Raw genomic sequence first — 24,917 nt, forward strand, 5'->3', positions numbered from 1 at the left:
AAAACACCTCCTATGAATTTAGTAATGGGTTGTGCAAACATAAATTACAAAGCCAGACGTTTTAAAAGGAAAAAAAAGGTGATTTATTGTCACGCTGGAGACACGGCAGGAGAGAAGCACAATTTCATTTTTCCATATATTCATCAACACTGCAGATGTGTTAATGCAACAAGAATTCCAAAATAAAAATGACTCTCAACTGCTCGAATTCTCAGCTGTCATTTCATTTACTTTAAAATCGTTACCAGGAAGCATTTTTTTTGTTTTGTTTTAAGCAAGTAAAACACACTAAAAATTCCTGGAAGAAAACAGCTTTTAAGAGCATTTTTACAAACATTTCTCCCAAGATTTCATCAAAGCTGCCCAGAACAGAGAAAGTTGGGGTGTTTGAGTGGGTTTTTTTAATATAAAAGCTTCCAACTATCATTTACAACCCAGGCACTTGGTCTGTGAGTAATTTTACTCAACATATTAATAGTTTCTGCTCTTCTTTCAAGCAGATCCAACTATTCACTTATCCCCTGTCAGAGCCACGACAAGAATCCCTCTCAGAACTGGCAACTGCTCTTAAAGAGTTTTTCATGACAATAAAATAATGGCAACAACACGTTCTTAATGACACCTGAATTTCTCTGAGGAGGTCCAGGACATTAAATTACAGAGGGGGTTACAGAACATTTGCTCACAAAGCAGAAAGGAAAAACACTAATTGGAAGGTGTTTAATTGTTCCTCTCTTTGGTCAGGAATTTTGTTTGCCTGGTGTTTTTGTAAGGTGAGTCTTGAAAATAAGTCAAACTGTTGTTCAAATGGCTCAGAGAAAATTCAGGCACTGAACTTCAGCCTTGCTTTGAGAGTTTTAGATACAAACTCAAAGTTTTCCACTTACCTTTGGAAGTGATTTAACAAAGGACATGAGAATGGCTGGTAATTGTTGAAGAAGGGAAAAGGGAGAAGAGTCTCAGCTATTTTAGAATCACAGAGTCAGAGAATGGATTGGGTTGGAAAAGACCTCAGAGATCAGCAAGTCCAACCCTTGGTCCAACTCCAGTCCCTTTACCAGATCATGGCACTCAGTGCCACGGCCAAGCTCAGCTGAAAAACCTCCAGGGATGGGGAATCCACCCCCTCTCTGGGCAGCCCATTCCAATCCCTGAGCACTCTCTCTGCAAAGAAGTTTTTTCTGCTCTCCAACTTCAATTTCCCCTGGCAGAGCTTGAGCCCATCGTGCCCCCTTGTCCTGTTGCTGAGTGCCTGGGAGAAGAGACCAACCCCCACCTGGCCAGAACTTCCCTTCAGGCACTTCCAGACAGTGCTGAGGTCACCTCTGAGCCTCCTCTTCTCCAGCCTGAACACCCCCAGCTCCCTCAGCCTCTCCCCACAGCACTTGTGCTCCAGTCCCTTCTCCAGCCTTGTTGCTCTTCTCAGTTGGGTTGGAAGAGACCTCTGAGATCATCAACCCTTGATCCAACCCCACTGTGATCACCAGCCCAGGGCACTCTGTGCCCTGGGCTGGTGATCACAGTAGGGTTGGATCAAGACATGGTGGATTCTCTGTCCCTGGAGGTGTTTCAGAGGACACTCAGTGGCACATCCAGTCCCTTCTCCAGCCTCGTTGCTCTTCTCTGGCCCCGCTCCAGCCCCTCAATCTCTTTCCTCAACTGAGAGGCCCAGAACTGAACACAACACTCAAGGTGTGGCCTCCCCAAGGCAGAGTCCAGGGGAAGGGTCACTGCCCTGGGCCTGCTGGCCACGCTGGTTCGGATCCAGGCCAGGATCCCATTGGCCTTCTTGGCCACCTTTATCATTTAGCTCAATAAATGATAATATTCTCCCTTAAAAAGCAGTCAGTGCATTCAGTTAATCACGTCAGACCTTAATGCAGAGTTCTATTCTCATTCTGCAGGAGGATGACAAACATCCTGTGAGATTTTTTTTTTCCCCTGGAATTCTGCCCTTGGAAAGCTGCTCCTCTTTCAGTGCTCACCCCAACCTTCCCTGCCCTCTCTGGCCCCTTTCCAAGTGGGTCAGCCCTGCAAGGCTCAGGCACAAGGTACAACTGGGGGGAAAACAAACTGTTTTCCTTGCCTTGTTCCAGTGCCAGTGCCAGCAGAAATTCACTGCAGCATCCCAGGCTTAACAAGAGATTAACCTGGAAATATTTGCTCCCAATTGTGCCCCTTTGGAAACCACTGGAATACCCCAACTAGCCCCTTTTTTTTCTCCTTCTCTGCAGCACTTTTGGCATTCCTGAAATCCAATCCCTGCAACTGGTGCTGTTGGAAGCAAAGTGCATCCTTCAACTGCCAAGGGTGCTTAACCAGAAAAAAGCTTCAATGAAATAAATCTAAATTACTGAGAGCAGGTAACTTCAGAGCAATTAATTTCTTCCACTCCTCCAATGTGCTCAGTTGAATCAGATGTTTCTCTCACTTCAATATTTTTGGAACTCTTGAATAAAGTAATTGCCTGGGTGTTTTCAGATTTACAAAAAGACTTTTCAGGTTAAATGTGTTGTTGAAAATTGATTGAGGGATATTTTGGGAGCAAATGGGGGATAGAAACAGTAATTCAAAGTGTTTAGATCGTGTGGTTTCAGAAAAAATGCTTGAAATTAAATTTCTTTGCCTTGCAACACACAACACACCATCATAACTTGTGCAGGTCAAGGGAATTATTTCCCTGGATTTCAGAGCTGTTATCCAGGAAATCCTACACAGAACCAATCCCCAAAGTATGGCCTTCTTTGGGTAAAAAACCATCTCAAGCCCCAAATAAATGACAACCCAAAAAATCTGGTGATTTCCCGTGATGGGAATGGTCAGTGCAGGTCAGTTTTAGGAGAATCCCAGAAAAATATTGCTGTGAATTATAATTGTTTTAATGTTCTCTGACTTCCAATAAGAGAATATAAAATAGAAAAATACCTTAAAAACACTGATGGGTTTCCTGTTAACAATTAGAATATGCTAAAGTTAAATATATATTAAATAATGACAACACAATTATGGAGAACCCATAAGGGCTGTCCAGGATAAGGTTAGAGCTGATTTAACCCCTCTGACTCCTCAAAACTGCTGTTTGGATCTCATTAAAAGCCATTTGATTTTATTGCTTTTCTGAAAAAGTCACATAATATGAATATATTTCTCCATTTAGGTTTTGAATACCAAGCTCTTGGAGTACAAATTGTCACACACAGCATTTCCCTGGGAAAGAAACCTCTTCAGAATGAAAACATGGCACCTAAATATCATTACCCTAAAGGAGAGAGATTCATCTAAGGGAGGGGAAAAGAAGGAGAAAAGAGGGAAGAAAAGGGAAAAGAGAAAAAAATAGGAAAAGGGGGGAAAAAAAGAAAAACAAAGGAAAAAATAAAACAATAAAAGGAGTGGAACAACCCAGCTGTAGAGGGCAGCAAATCAATATTCACCCCTCTGTACACAGAGAACATCAATTACCTTCAGGCAGACCATGTGTTTGCAGAGGGTTTTGTTATTATTTTCACTTTGTCACACAGATGAGACCAAAGTTGCCTCTGCAAAGACCCAACACAATTCACTGCCCACAACTGGGAAGATCCTCCTCTCATTTCGAGAACTAATTCCAGCAGCAGAATTAATATTTATTATTTTTACCCTTCATTTGATTACCTTTTACTGCAGAGACTGGATAATTCAATAGAAGACTCCAGAAATATTAGAGACAAAGAATTTAAGAATTTTACCTTTTAAGATATTGAGCCTTTCCTTAATAACTGTCTTGGGTTTTTTTACTTCTTTATGACTTACAATTACCATTAATTTTTTATTTCTTTTTAAAAAAGCCCATGGATCTTACACATGTGCCTCACCCTGACACACAACATCATGAATAAAACTATTCCTTTGGTAACAAAAGATTTTAGAGGCATCTCTGTCTGTCTTTGGGGCAGAGCAGGATGGGGATGGTGGAGCAGTTGGGGCACTGATGGAACCCAGGTTTGATGTCTCAGGTAAATGCCATTTATTTGAGCTCACCCAAGAGCTCAGGGGCTGCAGCTGCCCCTCCACCCAGCCACTGTTAAGACATTATTTTGTTTTCTAGCACCTTCCAATATTCCATTTTCCAGAGCATTTTAAAGCTCTTTATTTGAGCACACACTTCTGTTCTCTCTGGGTGTTCCTGCAGGTTCTCCCATGTCTTTCCAGAACTCTGCCCAGCCAATCTTTCATCTCCTTTAGAGAATCCAGATGTTGATTTGGGCATTTAAAGGTCCCAATTTCACCAGTGAGGTACATTTACAACCCAGAAACCACAAAGGGCACCAACAGAGAGGAATCCTCCCCCAGGATAAACCCCAGGGAGCACAGAAGGGGAAGCTCCTGCTCCACATCTGGGCTCTCTGCATGTTCCTCACATCTGCCTGGAGTTTTAGAGCTCATGCTCTCAAATTAGCAAACCAGCAGCTCATTTTATTGCCCAAAAGCACCTGGCCCAGGACAATTTTTTATCTTATGCTCAGTTCAGGTCCAGGTGAGCCTGGAAATAAACCCTGAGCTCAACAAAACCTGGCCCAAATCCCAGAGGAAAGCAATGCAGAGTCAGGGCTTAAACAGGATTAAAAGTGGAAGTATTAGATAAGTCTTTCAATGTTTGAAAACAGAAAAATTGAGCAAAAAGTAGTTACTGAACTAAGAATTTGGAGAGAAACAAAGGCAAAGTTATCAGCACAGGGAACCATCCACACTTTGTGCCAAACATTCTTAACCTGTTTATCAGAAGTTATTTAGAGACTGAAAAAACAGCTCTCAAAGGTAGTTATTCAAACACACACTTATTCCCACCAGAATTGGCATATGAGGACAGGATTCATTAAACCAAGAATTTCACAGAGGTTCAAATACTCCCAAAATATCCCAGTTGGTCACAGCAGTTGAGGAGTTGTCACTGTGAGAAGACAATTCTGTGATGCAGGCTGGCAATTCACATGATGAATTCTGAGATGCCTTCCAAGGAACAGTCATTGAAAATTGATGTTTCAAACACTCTCCTGCCCAGCCTCAGCCTCCCATTGTAGCTGCACAGGGGGGAACAAACTGAGACTGAAAATACCCCAAAACAGGGATGAGAAGCAGGTTCTGACGTGACCCCCTGAGAGGTGTGAGGAGGCAAAAAGGATTTTTGCAAGAACAGGTTAAGAACCTTTCCCAAAAGCTGTTGCATGTCCCAAACAACTGAATTTACTATTCACACAAAGGTTCCCAAACATGAGATGCTTCTTCCCAGAGTCATCTCCCACTATGCCAAGACAGAAATAGTATTTTAACATTTTTAAATACCAAAAGCCCTGGAGACATTCCTCTAAACATGAAAACATTGGATTGCCTTTGCAGCAATCTGAGAATTTGCAAGGAAGGCAGAAATGACCCAATTAGATCCGTCACAAGATTTAAAGTAAAAAGAAACAGAAGTTTCCTCAACCTCATCAGGAATTTTTCTACCTCTTTTCTGCTATACAGGAGAGAACTTCCAAGCAGACATTATGGAGAGTCCAGAGGAGATCCCAGGCAGCAAATGGGTAGGAAAGTCAAGGCAATGGACACTGATCTGATTTATGGTGAGATTGGCAACAGCAGAGGAAAAGATGCTGGCACAGGGTAAGCCAGGCCTGCACTGACAGGGATGCAGGCAGAGGGAAACAGAAAATGGAAAGAAGAATTCTGAAACAGATTGTTACATTTAACAATTCCATCTTTGTGGAGTTGCTTCTTTTTTTTTCTTTTTTTTTTTTTTGTTTAATACCAAGAAAGTTGTTACTTCATCATGGAAATTTAAATGAGCTGTACACTGAGTTATTTATCAATCTGCAGGACATTCCACAGGCGAGCTGGTTTTCTCCTACAGAACTCTTTTGTTATGAAAAAGAGCACAGTGGATGTTTTAGGAACATAAATGTATCAGTTGGGAAATGCCAGTGGCTCCCTGTACATTCTCTGTCCACCTCAAGGATGTTTCTCCTCACTGGGGAGGTGTCCAAAGTGGCAGTTTTGGAACAGAATTTCTGGGCACTCACATTCCCCACACTGAGACCTGCACAGCAGAGGTGCCCCTGGGAGCAAAAATTCCCTCCAACCTTTGCTACAATTCCCTATTACTGCAGTTCAGATACTCCTCTTTGATCCCATTCTCATTTTTTGGTTCTGCCAGAGAAAGCAGAACAGGAGTTGGGCTGTGCTGCTGCTCAGAAACAAAGTGCAGAAAGAGCATCACAGCAGAGAAGGCAGAGAGAGAAAGAACCTAAAATCCATGCAAGGATAAAGGAATGTGGTTTCACAGGAGTCCCAGGACAAAAGATGAGGGTGTAGAATCCAGCAGAGATCCAAATTTCCCCAAGCACTGGGGATATTCAGATCTGTTGTTTTGAATGTAGCCCTGAATGAATAAAACTCCTTCCATATAATATTTTGGAAGAGAACAGGGGCTACAGAATCATATTTTGTAAAATAATATTTAACACCTTCCCACCAAAATGATTAACTTCCCTATTCTCCTTACTGGAAAGAAGTAATTGCATTTCATTTCCCACTATATCTCTTAAACTACCCAGAGGAATAATTTGCCTCTGGACATTCCCCTCCCACTGAGTTACCAAGTGCTCTCCCAATGCACATAAAAAGGGCAGTGTTGGTTGGGGTTTCTTGTTTGTCTCTCTCCACAGAACCTTCTGCTCCAGGAAAATAAAACTGGCTTGAAGAAACCATCCTGAAATCCATGTGGAACCTGCTCTCAACCAGGAGCTGGGAGCTCCAGCCACATCCCACACAACTGGCACTGTCCTTACAGAATAAAAAATAGGAAGGCAGCAGGAAACTCAAGGGCTGTAGAGTGATCTTAAGCTTCCAGCAAACAGGTGAAAATGAGGCCCCAAAACTCTACTTATTTTCTGGATTTTGTACCATTTCCTACACCCTCCACATTCTCTCACTTCTCTCCTTCCTTCTCCTCTTCCCAGTACTTGTCCCTCTCCTGAAAGGGAATCAATCTGAATTCACCCTTCAAATTCTCTTGCTCCCTTTTAAAAGTTCTGTTCCTTCAAAGCTGCAATCCCCAATTTTTCCCTTCATCAAAGAGAACTGATTTCTGCCCCACAAAACCTCCTCAGGGCATCAGTTAAACACTGTCCCTTCCCCAGAAGCTGCTCCTGTTCTGCCACTCCCTTTGCCCTCTCTGGGTCAGCATCTCTCCCTCTGCACCAACAGGATGCAAAGCAGCATTTCCTCCTGGAGAAGCAGCAATTAAAATAAATAAAAATAAAAATAAAGCTCCTTGCTGCTTCCCTCCCAGGGAGACACTTGGAAGGAAGCAGGACTGGCATCTCAGTTCTCTGGAATTGGCTTTGAAACCCTCCAACAGTCCTGGATGAACAGATTGCTGGCAATGAGCAGGGAAATAAACCCAAACCCCACCAAACAAACAGAGCATCCAGCCAGGCCTGCACATTGTTACACATTCAGGGGGCAGCCAAAGGAGAGGAGCTGGATTTTGGTGTCACTGTGCTCAGGTGTGCAAATACACACACCCTGCATGGGGTGCAAGAGTTTAAACCCTCCCAGCTCCCCCCAAACAACGTTCACCTCTCCCAGGCTCCCCCAGCACCAGTCCCTGCACCTTTCATAGAATCATAGTATGGATTGGGTTGGAAAAGACCTCTGAGATCATCAAGTCCAACCCTTGGTCCAACTCCAGTCCCTTTACCAGATCATGGCACTCAGTGCCACGGCCAAGCTCAGCTGAAAAACCTCCAGGGATGGGGAATCCACCCCCTCTCTGGGCAGCCCATTCCAATCCCTGAGCACTCTCTCTGCAAAGAATTTTTTTCTGCTCTCCAACTTCAATTTCCCCTGGCAGAGCTTGAGCCCATCGTGCCCCTTGTCCTGTTGCTGAGTGCCTGGGAGAAGAGACCAACCCCCACCTGGCCAGAACTTCCCTTCAGGCACTTCCAGACAGTGCTGAGGTCACCTCTGAGCCTCCTCTTCTCCAGCCTGAACACCCCCAGCTCCCTCAGCCTCTCCCCACAGCACTTGTGCTCCAGTCCCTTCTCCAGCCTCATTGCTCTTCTCTTCTCAGTTGGGTTGGAAGAGACCTCTGAGATCATCAACCCTTGATCCAACCCCACTGTGATCACCAGCCCAGGGCACTGAGTGCCCTGGGCTGGTGATCACAGTAGGGTTGGATCAAGACATGGTGGATTCTCCATCCCTGGAGGTGTTTCAGAGGACACTCAGTGCCACATCCAGTCCCTTCTCCAGCCTCGTTGCTCTTCTCTGGCCCCGCTCCAGCCCCTCAATCTCTTTCCTCAACTGAGGGGCCCAGAACTGAACACAACACTCAAGGTGTGGCCTCCCCAATGCAGAGTCCAGGGGAAGGGTCACTGCCCTGGCCCTGCTGGCCACACTAGTTTGGATCCAGGCCAGGATCCCCTTGGCCTTCTTGGCCACCTGGGCACACTGGTGGCTCCTGTTGAGCTTCCTGTCCCTCAGTCTCCCCAGGTCCCTCTGCCTGGCTGCTCTCCAGCCACTCTGTGCCCAGCCTGGAGCACTGCAGTGGTTTGGGGTGGCCAAAGGGCAGGACCTGCACTTGACCTTGTTGAACTTCATCCCATTGGAATCAGCCCATCCCTCAAGTCTATCCAGATCCCTTTTCCACCTTCCACACCTTGCCCACCACACCTGCTGTGCTCTGTGTGCATCCTCTGAGAGGAGTCTGGCTCAGCACTGACCTTGTTGCATTTCCAGTGAAATCAACATTTGATTTTTGACGGAAAAAGGAGCATCGTGGAAGTTACGCCCTTGATACAGATTTACTCAGGCAGTGAAACGTCACTTGCTACATCCCAGTGCTCAGAGTTTGGATTAGCAAAGAACTTTTTCTGCAGTTCTCCAGGTTTTACATTATTATAAAATCCAGAGCAAGGCCAGTGTTCCTCTAAACACATCAGTCCATATTTCATTATTTCCAGAATGCAAAAGCCACCAGAGACAAACAGGCTTAGTTAAGGTGGTGGAGTTGAAAACACATGGAAGAAACTCATAGAAATAAAGCATTAAGAAATAAATCATCCCTTCCCCAGGCCTGAGCCCACACAGCAGTGCTGGAGATGGAGCAGCTCCTCTCTTACCTCGGGAGTGTTTTTCTTGAACTCACGACTTTGCTCAATGAGTTTTTTCCGGGACTGCTCACTCTCATCTTGTCGGTTCGCCAATATTGTTGCTGTGGTATCGAGCTCTCTCTGAGGAAAACAGCACAGAAACAGCAAAAAAAAAAAAAAAAAGAGAGAGAAAATACAGTCAGAGCTGTGTTTGTGACAGAGATAAACCCCCTCACACACACACTGGGCCATGGGGAACGTGGAGATGGACGGAACACGGAGCAGGACACAACGAAGCCCTGAAGTGCCAGAAATGGGACCTCCCAAATGACATCAAATGAAGCTCCAGAACCTTTTTGATTCCATCCTACAACCAAAATATCACCATTTTCCACAAAAGCATCCATGGCTTCCCCCCAGCACAGCAGCAGTGGCAAAACACACCTAACAACAATTCCCAAATCCAGTGAGGGTTACAGATCATGGACATATTCAATCCAGGTTTATTTTCACCTGCCTGATTTCTAAAGATATTGGGTTTCCCCTTTTTGAGTTATTCTATGAAAAGAAAATATTATTAACTCCAGTAGTGGTTAAACTTACACTTGAGCCTAAACTGGTTATGCTTCAGTCACTCTTAATTGACATATATATATATATATGTCACTCTTAATTGACGCACACACACACACATATATATATATATATATATATTTATATTTATATATTTATATATATTTATATATTCTATATATATTCATATTTATATACTATATAATTTTATTTATATATTCATATATATTTACATATTTATGTGTTTATATTTTTATATTTTTATATATGTTTATATTTAAATATATTATATATATTCTTATTTATATATTATAAAATTTTATTTATATATTCATATATATTTATATATTATATATACTATATGTTTATATTTATATTTATGTATTTTATATATATTTATATTTATATATTTTATGTTTATATTTATATATTATATATATTCTTATTTATATATTATATAATTTTATTTATATATTCATATATATTTATTATATATATTATATGTTTTTATTTATATTTATGTATTTTATATGTTTATATTTATATATTTTATATATAATTATATTTATCTATTATATAATTTTATTTATATATTTTTAATATATATTTTTATATATATGTACATACACACACATATATATTTCCATACTGTCACAGCAGTGCTCTATACTTATATTTATAGAGATATCTTTATATATATTTATATACACAAAAACATATATATATATAAATATAAATCTAAATAAATAAATAATATAAATAAATAAATTTAATAAATAAATAAATAAATAAATTTCCATACTGTCACTGCAGTGCTCTATACTTATATTTATATAGATATCTTTATATATATATATATATATTTATATACACAAAAACATATATACACAAAAATATATTAAAAATATAAATAAATAAATAAATAAACAAACAGATAAAAATATATATATTTCCACACTGTCACTGCAGTGCTCTTTTCCATTTCAGTTTTTCCTTTTTTCAATACAAAATTACCTTTTCCTACTATTGGAATTTATTCCTCTGAAATGATTCAAGGGATCTCCATTTCCTCTCCAATAGAATATGTATTTTTTTTAAGCACCTGATCAATGCCAGATTATCTGCCAGGAGTTTCCACCAGGGCCACTTCTCAGCACACAAACCAACACTATTCCATCCTCTGTGCCTCTTTTGCAGTATTTCCCCATAAAAACAGAGCCAAACCCTCCACTCAGCTCTGCACAACATTGTCCAGTTCACCTGGAGAACCACAATTTATAAAAGGAATTTTTCACTGGGGTTTTTTTCCCTTTATTAACTCCAAAGGAGACAAACTTGGCTCTGAGAAAGAAGTCCACGAAAAGTGAGAACAATGTGCTAAAACAAGATTATCTGCAGCTCATCCCTCTGCCAAAATGCCTTCAACCTTCCTGCAGAAACCCCAATATTCTGCACCACAAACCCCACCACACCTCTGGCCTTTGCTTGGAACTCACTCCCTGTAATGGACCAAAGCCCCAAACGTGGGGCCTCCTGTCAGGTCCAACACCAGATCCCACAGAGGTGACTGATACCAGATACAGATACTGGTTTCTGAATACTCTGAAAAAACCTAATTCCAAATTTTAGGTATGTATTTTATGGGTATATCCTGTAACTTTAAATGACTGGATGGGCAAATGTCTATTTTATGTGACCCCACAGTTCTACCTCTGGAGGGAAAATGAAAAACCTTCTGTAGTTTCCAACTCAAAAGGACCAATACTTTTTTTCCCCCCTTTATCAGCATAAAATTCAGATTTTTTTCCCCCCTAATAAATATATAGACCATAGTTATCTTAATCCTTGGAAACAAGCTCAATATGACAAGTGGATTTGAAGCCAGGCAGCAATGCTGGAGCCAGTGACCTAAATATCATCACTGAAATGCTTCCAAAACCTTCTATATCTGACTGGGAGTAAAGAAACAGGGCAATATGTCCACCAGACCTTGGTCTGGAATTCTGTAACATATGTGAAATCTATTGCAGAAAAGTGGGAAATACTTAACAGTTGGAGAAACCACATTTGAAATTCATCCCAGCTAAGTTTATGCAAGAAAAAAGAGCAACAGAAACCAATGTGGTTAAGCAGAACTATAAAGAGCAATATAACGGCTAAGCAGAAGGCTTTTAAAAAATATAAACAATCTGGTAGGGCCAGAAACTTGGAAAACTATATTTAAAAAGGAAGCACACATTTAAAGGCAAGCAAAGAAAACACAAGTCAGGCAGTGAGAGGGAATTGCAGCAGAGCAAAGAACCAAATGCTTTGGTTCACGATACCAAGTGCTGGCAACCAACCCCACCAATGGCAAAGGGCCTTTCCAAGGCCTGTGTTTCCCAGTTTAGAGACAGGAATGAAAGAGAATGGGTTAAAAAATAAATAATATTTTATATTCGGTGCTACAGTGAAGAGAAGAGCCAGGCAGCAAATGAAAAATAACTTTTCCATCCTCAGTGCTTGATTGATACCAGTGTCACGGTGCACTTACTGTGGATGCTTTCCCATTAACTTTCAGAACTCCTTCTGGGACAGGTGTGATAATTCCTCACCACAAACCCTTTCCTTGTGTGCCACTCCAGGCTCAGACCTGCCAGCACAGACTCCCTGTCCTGGCTGGCACTGGGGGTTGAGCCCCACGAGCTCAGGGTCTCACCAAGCACTGAAGAGCAACCCACGGTGTAAGACACAATCCAGGCTGAGCAACAGCAGAAACCCAACCCTGTACACCTGGTCTGACACAAAATAAGATATTAAATCTTCCACCTCTGTCACAGTTCATAAGCCTCAAATCAAAAGTATTTGGAAAATCACTAATCTTTTCCTCCTTACTCCAATTGAACCACATACAATGCACATTTCCTTTATTTAAGCCTGACAACAGACACAGGATTACACACCACAAACATTCACAGCAGAGTTTTCATACTTTTCTGACTTAATCTCAGCAGATAGCCCATTTTTTGCACAAACTGAAAGTGGCCAATGCATTATTTCTGCAAGCAAGCACTTCTTAAGGAGCAAGCAGAAGGAACTTTGGCATTTCAAACCTGGGCACTGTGTGACACTCAGAGCTGTACAGGCTTCCCAAGCCTTGCAACCACTCCAAGGGGAGGGAGATGGAATTCTGTACAGAGAGAAGTGTGTTGGAGAGTCCTTTGGAGTGTAATAAAATAGGAGCCCATGGCTCAGTATCGTTCTCCACACCTTTAAAATCAAAGAGATTGCAGTGAAAAGCAAAGAGAACCCAGGGCTCAGAGGTGTTGCACAGTGACCTGGCTATGGAAGGGATTCAAAGCTTCAGTTCCACTCATTCCACAGGGGCTGATCAACTTTCTGGCCCAAAATAGCCCCAGTTCAATGGCCCCTGCAGAAAGTCACTGCTTGGAGCACATTTTGAGAGAGAACAAGCAAGGCCATTATCCCTCCCCTGCCCCAAAGTGCCATCGATCCAGGGCAGAGCCAGTTCACAGAGAACTAAAGGACTCTCTCCAGGGTTTCTGCTTTGACCCATTGCAGCAAATTCACTGGGGGTGGGAGGGAGGCAGTGGCAGGAGAGCAGACAAGAAAGTCTCCTGCTCCTCAGTGTGGGAGTCATTAGAAGCAATCCCCAGAAAACAAACATTAAAAGCTTCCTTTCAAGCAGTATAGAAATAAAAACCTCAAACTAGGAGGGTCAATCCACTATTCACTGTAACAACAATCACCTTGAAGTGAGTTTGTCTTCTTTTAGCAGAAGTACTTCAGCCTCTGTGAGGGTCCCCAGGAGCCTCCCTGTTCACTCCCCAGGGATGGGGTGGCTTCATGGGATCCAGCAGAGCACGAGCCTGCCAGGAACACCCACCCCATCCCTCCCCTCCTGTTCCTGCTGCACTGAATCAGCCCCACCTGAGCCCACCAGCAGTTGTCCCATCCCAACAGGGAGGTGGGAAAACAACAGCTGGAGGGAGGGGGCTGGTGGAATGCCCCTTTCCAGCACCAACCTGCAGTTAGGCTGACCCTGAGTAATTATGAAACTCCAGGCAGGTTTCAAGGTTGTTTTCTTTCATGGCTGATCCCTCTTTCTCTACCAGATGCATTCCCTGATAATCACCCAGCCAGCAGCTCTGCACCACTGACCAGCTGAGCACAGCAAGTCACAGAATCACAGAATGGATTGGGTTGGAAAAGACCTCCGAGATCATCAAGTCCAACCCTTGGTCCAACTCCAGTCCCTTTACCAGATCATGGCACTCAGTGCCACGGCCAAGCTCAGCTGAAAACCCTCCAGGGATGGGGAATCCACCCCCTCTCTGGGCAGCCCATTCCAATGCCTGAGCACTCCACCCCTTTTTTCCTCCCCTTTCCACAACAGGAAGCTTTAAGCCAGTCCTTCCATGCCCAATACCTGAGAGTGGCTGGTTGGCAGCTCTCCAAGTTGAGCCCCAAAAACTCCTCACTTGGGAAAACAATCCTAAAAAGAAATTGGGTTTGCTGGGATATTTATGGAGTCTGTTCCCCCACCCACTCCTAACAGTTACTGGCCACTGACAGGGGCATTTCCCAACACACTTCAGCATTCCCATTCCCCCCATAACCATAACTAGTCCTCAGTCTCTGCCTAGAACCAGCATTCCCCTGTTTCACATGAAAATACTTCCAGAAACCTGTAATAATCACCTGTAAGTGAGGTAACTCCATCCCAAGTTTTGTAATTCTGCCATATTAAAATGTTTAATCCCTGCTGTGTTTACCACAAAGTTCTCTCACTGGAGCCACAAACATGTAGCACAACTCTAAGACAAAGTTGACTCTTTCCTGGAGGCTTCTGGTCAGGGCAAAATTCCTGCAGGAATTTGCCTTCTAAAGCTTTACATGTGGCTGCAGAGGTGAACAGGAAATCAGGGAGAATTTCTTCACTGGAAGGGTGGTCAGGCTTTGGAAGGGGCTGCCCAGGGAGGTTTGGAGTCCCTGACCCTGGAGATGTCCAAGGAAGGACTGGACATGGCACTCAGTGCTCTGGGCTGAGGGACAAGGTGGTGTTTGGGGAAAGGTTGGACTCAATGGTCTTGGAGATCTTTCCCAACCTTAAAGATTCCGTGATTCACCATAAACCTCATTTTCCTTCTTACAAGGACAGACACAAATCACAACTTCAAGTAGATCAGGAATTTTCTACCAGTAAATGCAGCAGCAACCCCTTCCCCCAAACCTCATTTCTGTGTATTTAAGGTATTTCCCTTTATCACCATTTCACTCAGTTCCCCAGTCCTACATGATAATCTGCTCCTGAAAGGAGTTTTCAGTAGTCTCATTTCTGTTTTCATCCTCTCCCAGGATTGCATTTGTCACATCTATCAAAGCTCTCAATGTAGCTTTTTGCAGTTTTTAATTTCCCATTAAAGGGAAATTTCCCGGTGCAGGGATGGCACTGGCACAGAGGGTCTGGCACAACTCTGCAGGCACAGAGCCTGGTTGTTTGGGGAAATGTTCCCTTTCCCTGCCTGATCCATGAGCCAATGCACCTTCCATCTCCCAACCCCGTGGCTGTCACCTCTTCAGGAGCCCATGGCCCGATTTCTGAAGCATTTCAGAAATATTTCAGAAATGAGAAACCTCTTTGGGAGCTTGTTGTGTTCCCTGAAGAACAGGGGTGTGTTCACCTGACAGAGCTCCAGATCATGGCCATGGCAGTGACCACAGAGCTGGCACTGGGGATTTTTAGTGAGATCTGTTTTGACTGCAAAACCAAGCTGGAATTCCAAGCTGAAAGGTAAAACATGGCAGGAATTCTGCAAGCAGAGCTGGTGTCGGCCTCGCTGCAAAGCTCCTTTTTAACCCAAGGCAAAAGGAAAGACCAGGAGTTCAACATGAGCTCAAGAACAAGAGTTCAAGGACAGCTCAAGACCCATCCCCTGCCTCACAAATTACACTGATTAACAAATAAGACCAGAATACTTTACACTTCCAGAGGAAAATACAAAAATACCCCCCCCAGAAGCATTAAAACACGTTTCTTAAGAAGCATTTTGCCACTTGGCAAACTGATACAACCACCTCTCACAGGCAGAATTTGTTAGGAAATTTCAATAAACACCTTTTATTTCTGCATGCTGAAGGAATTTGACTCCAAGTAGGTTTTTAAACAAGCTTGAACTGGAACAAATTTGGGGCTCTGTGCAATGCTTTTGGACAGGGAGTCAATGTGTGTGGTGGCCACTGCACAGAGCAAAGAGAGCAAGGACAGAGGTGCTGATGGAGCCACCAATAAAACACCTTAACAGGGTGCTAAAAACAGAAGGAAAATGTACAAAAAAAGGAGTGTTGTGGCTTTGTCTGTTCACAAGAACAGCAGCCACTGCCACCAATGTAGGCAAAGCCTATGAAACAATCTTGGAGGAGGGGAAAGCTCATCCTGGCTTTCCTACAGCAGCTCCTGTCAGCACAAAGCAGCCCAACAACCACTGGGGCCAGCAACAAATGCAGTGAGAGGGGCACAGTGCCAGTGCCAGAGCCAACCCCACTGTGCCTGTCTGTTCCTCTGCACCTCCAATCCAGAACTTTATACAAATGCAAAGAACTGGAGACTGTCCAGAGCTGTAAAGACCTTAATGCCAAAGCTCTGTATGGAACACACCTTTCCTCTCACTCACAAAAATAACCAAAGGTTGCCTATTTGTTTCCAAAGTTCCAGTATTGCTTATTCCCTGTTTCCCTGCCCTCACCCCGAGGTGCACTCAGGATGAGGGATGTCTGCACATGGCCCAGGTCCAAGGAGCAGCACCTGGGCTGGGTCACCACTGCTGGTGGCAGTGACACCACATGGGTGACCTGCTGACTCTCTAGAGAAATTAATCATAAAATCATAGAATGGATTGGGTTGGAAAAGACCTCTGAGATCATCAAGTCCAACCCTTGGGCCAACTCCAGTCCCTTTACCAGATCATGGCACTCAGTGCCACGGCCAAGCTCAGCTGAAAAACCTCCAGGGATGGGAAATCCACCCCCTCTCTGGGCAGCCCATTCCATTGCCTGAGCACTCTCTCTGCACAGAATTTCCTTCTGATCTCCAACTTCAATTTCCCCTGGCAGAGCTTGAGCCCATTGTGCCCCCTTGTCCTATTGCTGAGTGCCTGGGAGAAGAGACCAACCCCCACCTGGCCAGAACTTCCCTTCAGGCAGTTCCAGACAGTGCTGAGGTCACCTCTGAGCCTCCTCTTCTCCAGGCTGAACACCCCCAGCTCCCTCAGCCTCTCCCCACAGCACTTGTGCTCCAGTCCCTTCTCCAGCCTCATTGCTCTGCTCTTCTCAGTTGGGTTGGAAGAGACCTCTGAGATCATCAACCCTTGATCCAACCCCACTGTGATCACCAGCCCAGGGCACTCTGTGCCCTGGGCTGGTGATCACAGTGGGGTTGGATCAAGACATGGTGGATTCTCTGTCCCTGGAGGTGTTTCAGAGGACACTCAGTGCCACATCCAGTCCCTTCTCCAGCCTCGTTGCTCTTCTCTGGCCCCGCTCCAGCCCCTCAATCTCTTTCCTCAACTGAGGGGCCCAGAACTGAACACAACACTCAAGGTGTGGCCTCCCCAAGGCAGAGTCCAGGGGAAGGGTCACTGCCCTGGGCCTGCTGGCCACGCTGGTTTGGATCCAGGCCAGGATCCCATTGGCCTTCTTGGCCACCTGGGCACACTGTTGGCTCCTGTTCAGCTTCCTGTCAATCCAGACACATCCTCTGTAGACCATTTTTAAAAGTGGTTTGGCCCTTAAATGAAGCAAAATGTCTAAACCAAAAGGCAATGCACTGATGACTAATTACAATCTCTTTTGTGCTCCACCCTCTCATCTGTTTGAGCAGCCCCTGCTCAGGTGAAGGGCATTACACCATCACTGCCTTCAGCCCATTTCTGCTTCCAAGGAATATGAGATTCATGAGTTACATTAAATAATTCTTTTGCCCACAGATCAATGGAAAACGTAGTTTCAAAAGACTGGTTTAAATAACAGAAAGTTCAGGCCTTTAACTAAGCTCTGTTATATCATTTAAGGTATTGAGTTACCCCTTTCCAGCCTCAGCCTCGCGGGTAAACGAAGCATGACCAAGACACACACTGAACACAGAGCAGGATTTATAACTTGCCATCCAGGTTGCCACCAATAAATCAATAATATACATACACACACACAGGGGCTTGTTTCAGTGAGAGTTCTGGAAACTTCCTGTTGGAAAAAAAAATAAACTCGAGCGTTTTTTGTTTTGTTTTTACCCTAAATGAAAACAAACTTGTTGCTCAGGTTTTATTTCACTTCACCCAACTCCTACTACAATGTCTTTTACAACAAAAATTCACAGTTTTTCTTTGAAGACACATCTCATTAGTTTTATTTTCAGATTTTTTTAACAAGGTTAACCATGACCAGTGTCCATCCCAAGTCCATCACAGCCACCACTCAATAATCCTTCACTCTCCAAATGCAATTTCCAATCTCAAAGCTACTTAAGTTGTTTCCTAACATTGGGATATAAAATATTTACCAACAAAAGTATAAATACACCCTGAAAAAGCAACCTAAAAATATTTTTGAAACCACACTGCAACAAATTCCTTGAGGGATGAGAAAAAACTTACCATGGACTTGAACTAACCACCTCATGTTTTGTTCCTTTCTCAGGTTTTTGGGCATTGCAGAAATGGGATAATGGGTGAATGAATGAATGATGGGGCTGGGAATAACTTGGAATTTCTTGTTGTTAGTTTAAAATCCTTAACCACAGCCACGTGCACTGGGGAAAACCTATAAAATACAGATTGGAAATGCTGTTCCCCTTGGAGGGAACCTTTTCCTGCTGCTCCAGGGAGATGTTTAAGTGCCTTTTATCCCAGTGGAGAAGCTGCTCCGTGGGCACAGGACAGGGACAGGAGGAAGCTGGAGGGGGAACTTGTATTAAGAAATAAGTAGAAACAAAAACAAGATCAGAAGAAAATTACTGGCAAATGAAATTGCTGTTTGATAAACACTTCAAGCAGGAAGAGGATTTGGCAGAGGGTTTCCAGAGGACGGTCCTTGACTCCTGACTAACGTGCTTCCTCCCTGGGTCTGGGTTTGTTGACTTTCTGGGCATGCTGGAAGGTTTGGGCAGTTTCCCATGATGGGAAAAATAAAGCTTGTTGAGAAGTTGCCTGTGAATGCAATTGGTGGATGTTTTCTAAAAAATTACAGATATAAATAGGAAATGAGAAAGCAATGTTTTCTTTATTTAGGTCTTTCCTACTACTGAAGTCCCATTTAGGCATCTCAGGGCTCTTTCTGATCTAAATCCCAAACAGTGACTCAGTTTGGCACGACACAAACCAGGAGAAACGTGGATCTGGTGTTTGATGCCAACAGCAAGCCTGGCATACCTTGGGCAATTAAACAGACCAGATTTTGAAGCCTTTCAGATTCTTTTTGCAGGTTTTTGTATTTGATCAGGATGATTACAGTCCAGCATAAATAAATATCCACCACACTTCCCACTGAAGTGAAACCAAGAGGCAGAGGAGGAGGAAGGCAGGATTGCCTTCTCGAGGTGTTTCCCAACAACATATTGCAGTACTTAGTTAAGCTCATTTTCTGTGACATGAAAAGGAAAAGAGCAGAATTGACTCATGGAGCAAATCAGCTGATCCCAGTCACAAGGGGGCTCAGAGCTGACAGCACAAGGACTACAGGAACCAAAAACTAATGGACTTCGTGTCCAGAATGGTGCAAACTGTTCAGGACCACAAGGACAATTCTCTGTATTTTTATCTTGGGCTGACCAGTTTTTCAATTAACATTTCTAGCAGAATATCCTGAATACATCAGGAATTACTGAAAGACCTTGTAGAAATGATGCTTTAGGAAAGGCACACATAAAATAGCCTTTAAACACTGCAAAGCCAGGTGGGGGTTGGTCTCTTCTCCCAGGCACTCAGCAATAGGAGAAGGGGGCACGATGGGCTCAAGCTCTGCCAGGGGAAATTCAAGTTGGAGAGCAGAAAAAACTTCTTTGCAGAGAGAGTGCTCAGGCATTGGAATGGGCTGCCCAGAGAGGGGGTGGATTCCCCATCCCTGGAGGTTTCTAAACTGAGCTTGGCCGTGGCACTGAGTGCCATGATCTGGTAAAGGGACTGGAGTTGGACCAAGGGTTGGACTTGATGATCTCGGAGGTCTTTTCCAACCCAATCCATTCTGTGATTCAATGGATATGGCACTGAGGGAGAATCCACCCTGTCTTGATCCAACCCCACTGTGATCACCAGCCCAGGGCACAGAGTGATCACAGTGGGGTTGGATCAAGGGTTGGACTCGATGATCTCGGAGGTCTTTTCCAACCCAATCCATTCTATGATTCTGTGATTCTATGAAATCTGGCATTTCCAACCAGTTGGTGCCTCCCAGGATGAGCATCAAACCAGCCAATGTCTACTTGTTCCATGGACACAAGGTAGACAGGACAACTAAAACACTTTAACCACAAAAAACCCCCTTCTTCAGTGATGATTTATAGAACTCCTTCATTATTCACTGTGACAAATCACCCTAAAATGCAAACAACACGTTTAGCTGCAGCAGCACCATCAACCTCGCCGTGATACCCTGGCACTAAAAAGTCCTTAATTTTGGCTCTCAAATACAATTCCAATTTCTTGCACTTTAGGGCAGTAAAACCAATTCTGTGAAGACTCCCGTGTTTACAATCCCGCAGTAAAGAATGCAGCTGTCTCAATCAGCGCTGATTGTCTGTTAATTAGCTCCCTTTTACAAGCTGATGGATCAGATTACTTCATGCCCTCCCCACACACAGAAAGAACCTACAAATACAGTTATGTACAATACAGTGATTTTTGCTTCCCAGCAATTTGGGGAGGGGGATGATGTGCCAGGGACACGAGGGATCTCGTTACCAAGAAATCAGTTGTTTGTGTCTTTGCCAGGCACTCTGTCACACAGTGATTTTCAGTCCTTATTTATAAACACACACATCTATCTCTGCCCTGTATGGAAACTGAAATAAAAGCACCACTTTCTGACAGAGTGGAACCACCTCCCCTCTCTTTTGCTGTGGCTGAAACCAAGGACATGATATGATGATATTTAAGGTCCCTTCCAAACCATTCTGGGATCACCCAAGTCCTTTAGGAACAAAACTCAGGTCCTCATGAGTAACTTCCTATCTGTGTTATGTATTTAATCAGAATCACATTTTTGACCCCCAAACCAGCCCTGAATTTTGGAACCTGAAGCAGCAAAGTGCAGATTTGCAGTGAACAGTCTGAAGTTGCTCTCACCATTCTCCATCCCCACGTGCTCTTCCAACAGACCACAAAACCCAGTTGGGTTATCCCTGAGCTCTCCTATCATTCTCTGCCTCCAGGATCTCCATCCTTCATCCAGATACTCCTGAAGAGAAGCCAAAATTGAGCTTTCCTACGTGCAGCCAAGAGGCTGAACCCCCATCCACACCCCAACAAACAATTCTGGTGGGAAAACCGACGGAATACGATAAAGCCCCAGGTCTGACCATGTGAAAGTCTGACCCAAAAAAGCCATTTTTGAGATGACAGAACATGCTACACATCATATCAAACAACAGAGGTTTCACTTTGAGACTGGTGTTCTTTCTTTCTCAGTTTAGATCCTCCATGATTAGGCAAAGAAGAACAAAGTTGTAGCTAAATAACATCTATGTATTTAAAAGAAAACTCATTTCATGCAACTACCAAGCTCATTGTAGAAGCAGCAAGTGGACAAATATGAATCCCCACAAAACCATGGAATTATCAGAGCACCAGAGCTGGGTTTTGGCAGCATGACTGGGTGATAAGTACAAGGGATAATCTAAATAAAACAATCATTTATTTCTACACAAAGACATCTGCAGACATCTGCTTCAACAGCAGCATCCCAGAGAGCCTGAAAACTCCTCAGGATTTTCAGATTCCAGCAGACGAAAAATAGGAGAGTTTAATTTTTGCATCCAAAGCAGATCACTGAGGACACCTGGTAGAAAATGCCCAGAATCAGCACCGGGGTGGGGAGAGGAGAAAGCCTGAAATGCAGCTCTCACCTCACTTTAGAGATGTTACCCTGGACAATAAGGGAAACAAGCCCAGCAATCATCAGCTAAACCCTGATTATTTTTTCAGCTACTGTTTTTCACTTATTTCTACAATCCTATAAGCACTTCTTTCACATCACCCAGGGATAAGACATTTAGAATCTGATCCTGGTTTCCAAAGTTCTTCTGCAGGGGGGGAATGTGTGTGTTTGGTTTTGTTGGAAGGGTTTTTGTTTGTTTGTTTATTCTTTAACCCAAGTTTTACCCTGACACTTCCCTGGTATATTTTCTTGCCTGCCTCAGTCTCGAGACCTTTGGTTGGCTTTGCTGTTGAACACCAAACAGGCCACCCTTGCTGAGTATGTGCCATCACCAACACAGCCCTGGCTGTTCCTGCTGCAACACTTGGCACTTCCTCGGCTTTCACGTGCCAGGGCACAGCCAGTTACAACCCTGGGCAGTTTCCCCTTGAACTGGTGCCATTCCCTTGGCTGCCTGGCATTGCCACATCCCAGTGGCACCTCCTCTCTTCCCACAGGGCTGTGAGAACTCCAGGGGGATCCATCCAGGCACTCCCAGGAATGGGATTCCTGTTAGAAGAGACTCATTTGGGATTTCCAGGTGCTCTTGGATGCCCCAGTGCAAGGGAAGCATTGTTGGTAAGCACAAGTGCTGTGGGGAGAGGCTGAGGGAGCTGGGGGTGTTCAGCCTGGAGAAGAGGAGGCTCAGAGGTGACCTCAGCACTGTCTGGAACTGCCTGAAGGGAAGTTCTGTCCAGGTGGGGGTTGGTCTCTTCTCCCAGGCACTCAGCAATAGGACAAGGGGGCACGATGGGCTCAAGCTCTGCCAGGGGAAATTGAAGTTGGAGAGCAGAAAAAACTTCTTTGCAGAGAGAGTGCTCAGGGATTGGAATGGGCTGCCCAGAGAGGGGGTGGATTCCCCATCCCTGGAGGTTTTTAAGATGACACTGGACATGGCACTGAGTGCACTGGTGACCACAGTGGGGTTGGATCAAGGGCTGGACTTGATGCCCTCAGAGGTCTCTTCCAACCCAGCTGATTCTATGACTCTCTGACTCTAAGCCCTCAGCACTATTCCCCACAACATTCCTGGTTACAGGAGCTCCCTGACTATAAATCCCTCTTTAATCTTTGTGCTCCACAACCAAAGGGGCTCTGCAGATGGAAACCCCCCCAGGACCTGCCAACCTTTGCTCAGCAGGACACACTTCAGGTTTCACTGGTGTAGGTTTGCTGTGGGATGGCCTGTGAAACGTTGGGAAATGTTTGGGGAAAGGCAAAGCTTGTTATCTCAGTTACCTCTTCAGGGTAACTGGAGAAGCTACAAAGCCAACCAACCACCTACACACACTTTCCTATTTCTGTGTAAAACCTCACTTATCTGCTGCTCTTCATGCTTGGTATTTGATACATTTCTAGACAGATAAAATTATGTCTCTGATAAAAAGGGAGAGGGCCCTGCCCTACGAGGTCAGAAATTACACTTTGAAAGAGGTTCCTCCTGTGTTTGTGCCCATACTGGAACAAGGATGGCAAAAATCACCAGTGATTAAACATGGAAAGCTCCCCCTCTCCCTGCCCACGTTCTCAGGGCACTGCAGGGACCCTGCCCTGCTCTCCCCATTCCATGGATCGAGGCTGTTCACAGCCATGACATAGGATGCCTTTCCTTCTCCTGACACTCCTCACTGTGCCCAAATCCCGGGCTTTAATCCAGCCCTTGGTGGGTAAGGAATAAACCTCCTGCTGCATTTTAACCCTGACTACACACACCAGCCCCACACACCCTTCATGCCAAGAGCCCTGAATATCCAGCCAGAACAATGACAAAATTACACATTGCTGTTGTCATTCCATGCTCTCCTTCACCATATGTCTCAGGTAAGCAGAATGTACCCACATAATGGATTCAGCCCTGGAGAGAGGCTGGACTGCCGAGGCTGGAGAACCTGAGCTAACACTCCATCACTTATTTACTGCATCTCTAAAGCATTTCAGACTCTAAGCTGAATATATATTTCACACAGTACCAAAACTTTTAAATATCCACAGGAAGATTTCATTTTTATAGGCAATAAACATTAAATCTAAAGGACTGGAACATAAAAAGTGTTTTAATACCATATAAATCACCTTTCCCTAGACAGAATAAATCTCTGAAGGTTTTAAGGACTGCAATATAAATTTTTATGGCAAATTATCTACATAGGAATTACTTGCATGAGATGCACTTTCACTTCTCTCTCTCATTTGCATAGTGCTGACAATCATTTCAATCAAAACGTTCAGTTCAATTTGGCAAGTCCAGAACCCAACACTGGGCTGAACTCTGGGTTGTTCCTCCTCTCCAGCAGGAGAGGTCTCTGACTGCTGCCCTCTAGCAAATATAGAGAGTTGGCTTTGCAAAGGTAACAACACCAATAACCTAAAAATTAAGGCTCAGATGAACAGCTGCATTTGTGTCTTTCCTAACACAGAAGCCTCATCCACAATTCCTGACAACTCAAGGGATCAATTCATGCTGCAAGGAACAGTCCTCTAAAGTACAGAGTGACAGAGTCATTGGAGCAACAGCCCAAACCAGTCTTTGGGATGCTCAGAAGGGACAGCACTGAGAGGTCATGGCAGAGGGATCTCCATCTGTGGGGAATCCCAGTGCCCTGCCAGGACAAGGCCAAGCAGAGCTGACCTAGGTGGGTGACAGTCCCTTTTCCAGCAGGACATCAAGCTTGAGACATGCTGGAGGTTCCACACCACCATGACTTTTCCTGTGGATGTCTCCAAAGGAGACCAAATCCAGAGAGATGACCCCCTCATGGAATCATAGAATGGATTAGGTTGAAAAAGATCTCCAAGATCATCAAGTCCAACCCTTGGTCCAACTCCAGTCCCTTTACCAGATCATGGCACTCAGTGCCACGGCCAAGCTCAGGTTAAAATCCTCCAGGGATGGGGAATCCACCCCCTCTCTGGGCAGCCCATTCCAATGCCTGAGCACTCTCTCTGCAAAGAATTTCTTTCTGATCTCCAACTCAGTCAGGTTTCTACAAGGCTCTGACTTCCAACCACAGGAGGTGAGAAGCTGAACAT

The 24,917-nt window shown here is 44.2% G+C and overlaps 1 protein-coding gene across 10 annotated transcripts in view; it reads right to left on the reverse strand.

Annotated features, from left to right (window-relative positions):
• The window catches only part of CUX1 (cut like homeobox 1), a 281,953-nt gene that overhangs the window by 215,795 nt on the left and 41,241 nt on the right, over window positions 1-24,917 (reverse strand). For all 10 annotated transcript variants that reach the window (XM_071574850.1, XM_071574851.1, XM_071574846.1 and 7 more), the window contains exon 2: window positions 9,159-9,269. In XM_071574850.1, the coding sequence (XP_071430951.1) occupies window positions 9,159-9,269 (111 nt within the window). The remainder of the gene's footprint in view (window positions 1-9,158; window positions 9,270-24,917) is intronic.

The sequence above is a fragment of the Pithys albifrons genome, chromosome 21 (genome assembly GCF_047495875.1).
Source record: "Pithys albifrons albifrons isolate INPA30051 chromosome 21, PitAlb_v1, whole genome shotgun sequence".
In the NCBI taxonomy this organism is placed as follows: Eukaryota; Metazoa; Chordata; class Aves; order Passeriformes; family Thamnophilidae; genus Pithys; species Pithys albifrons.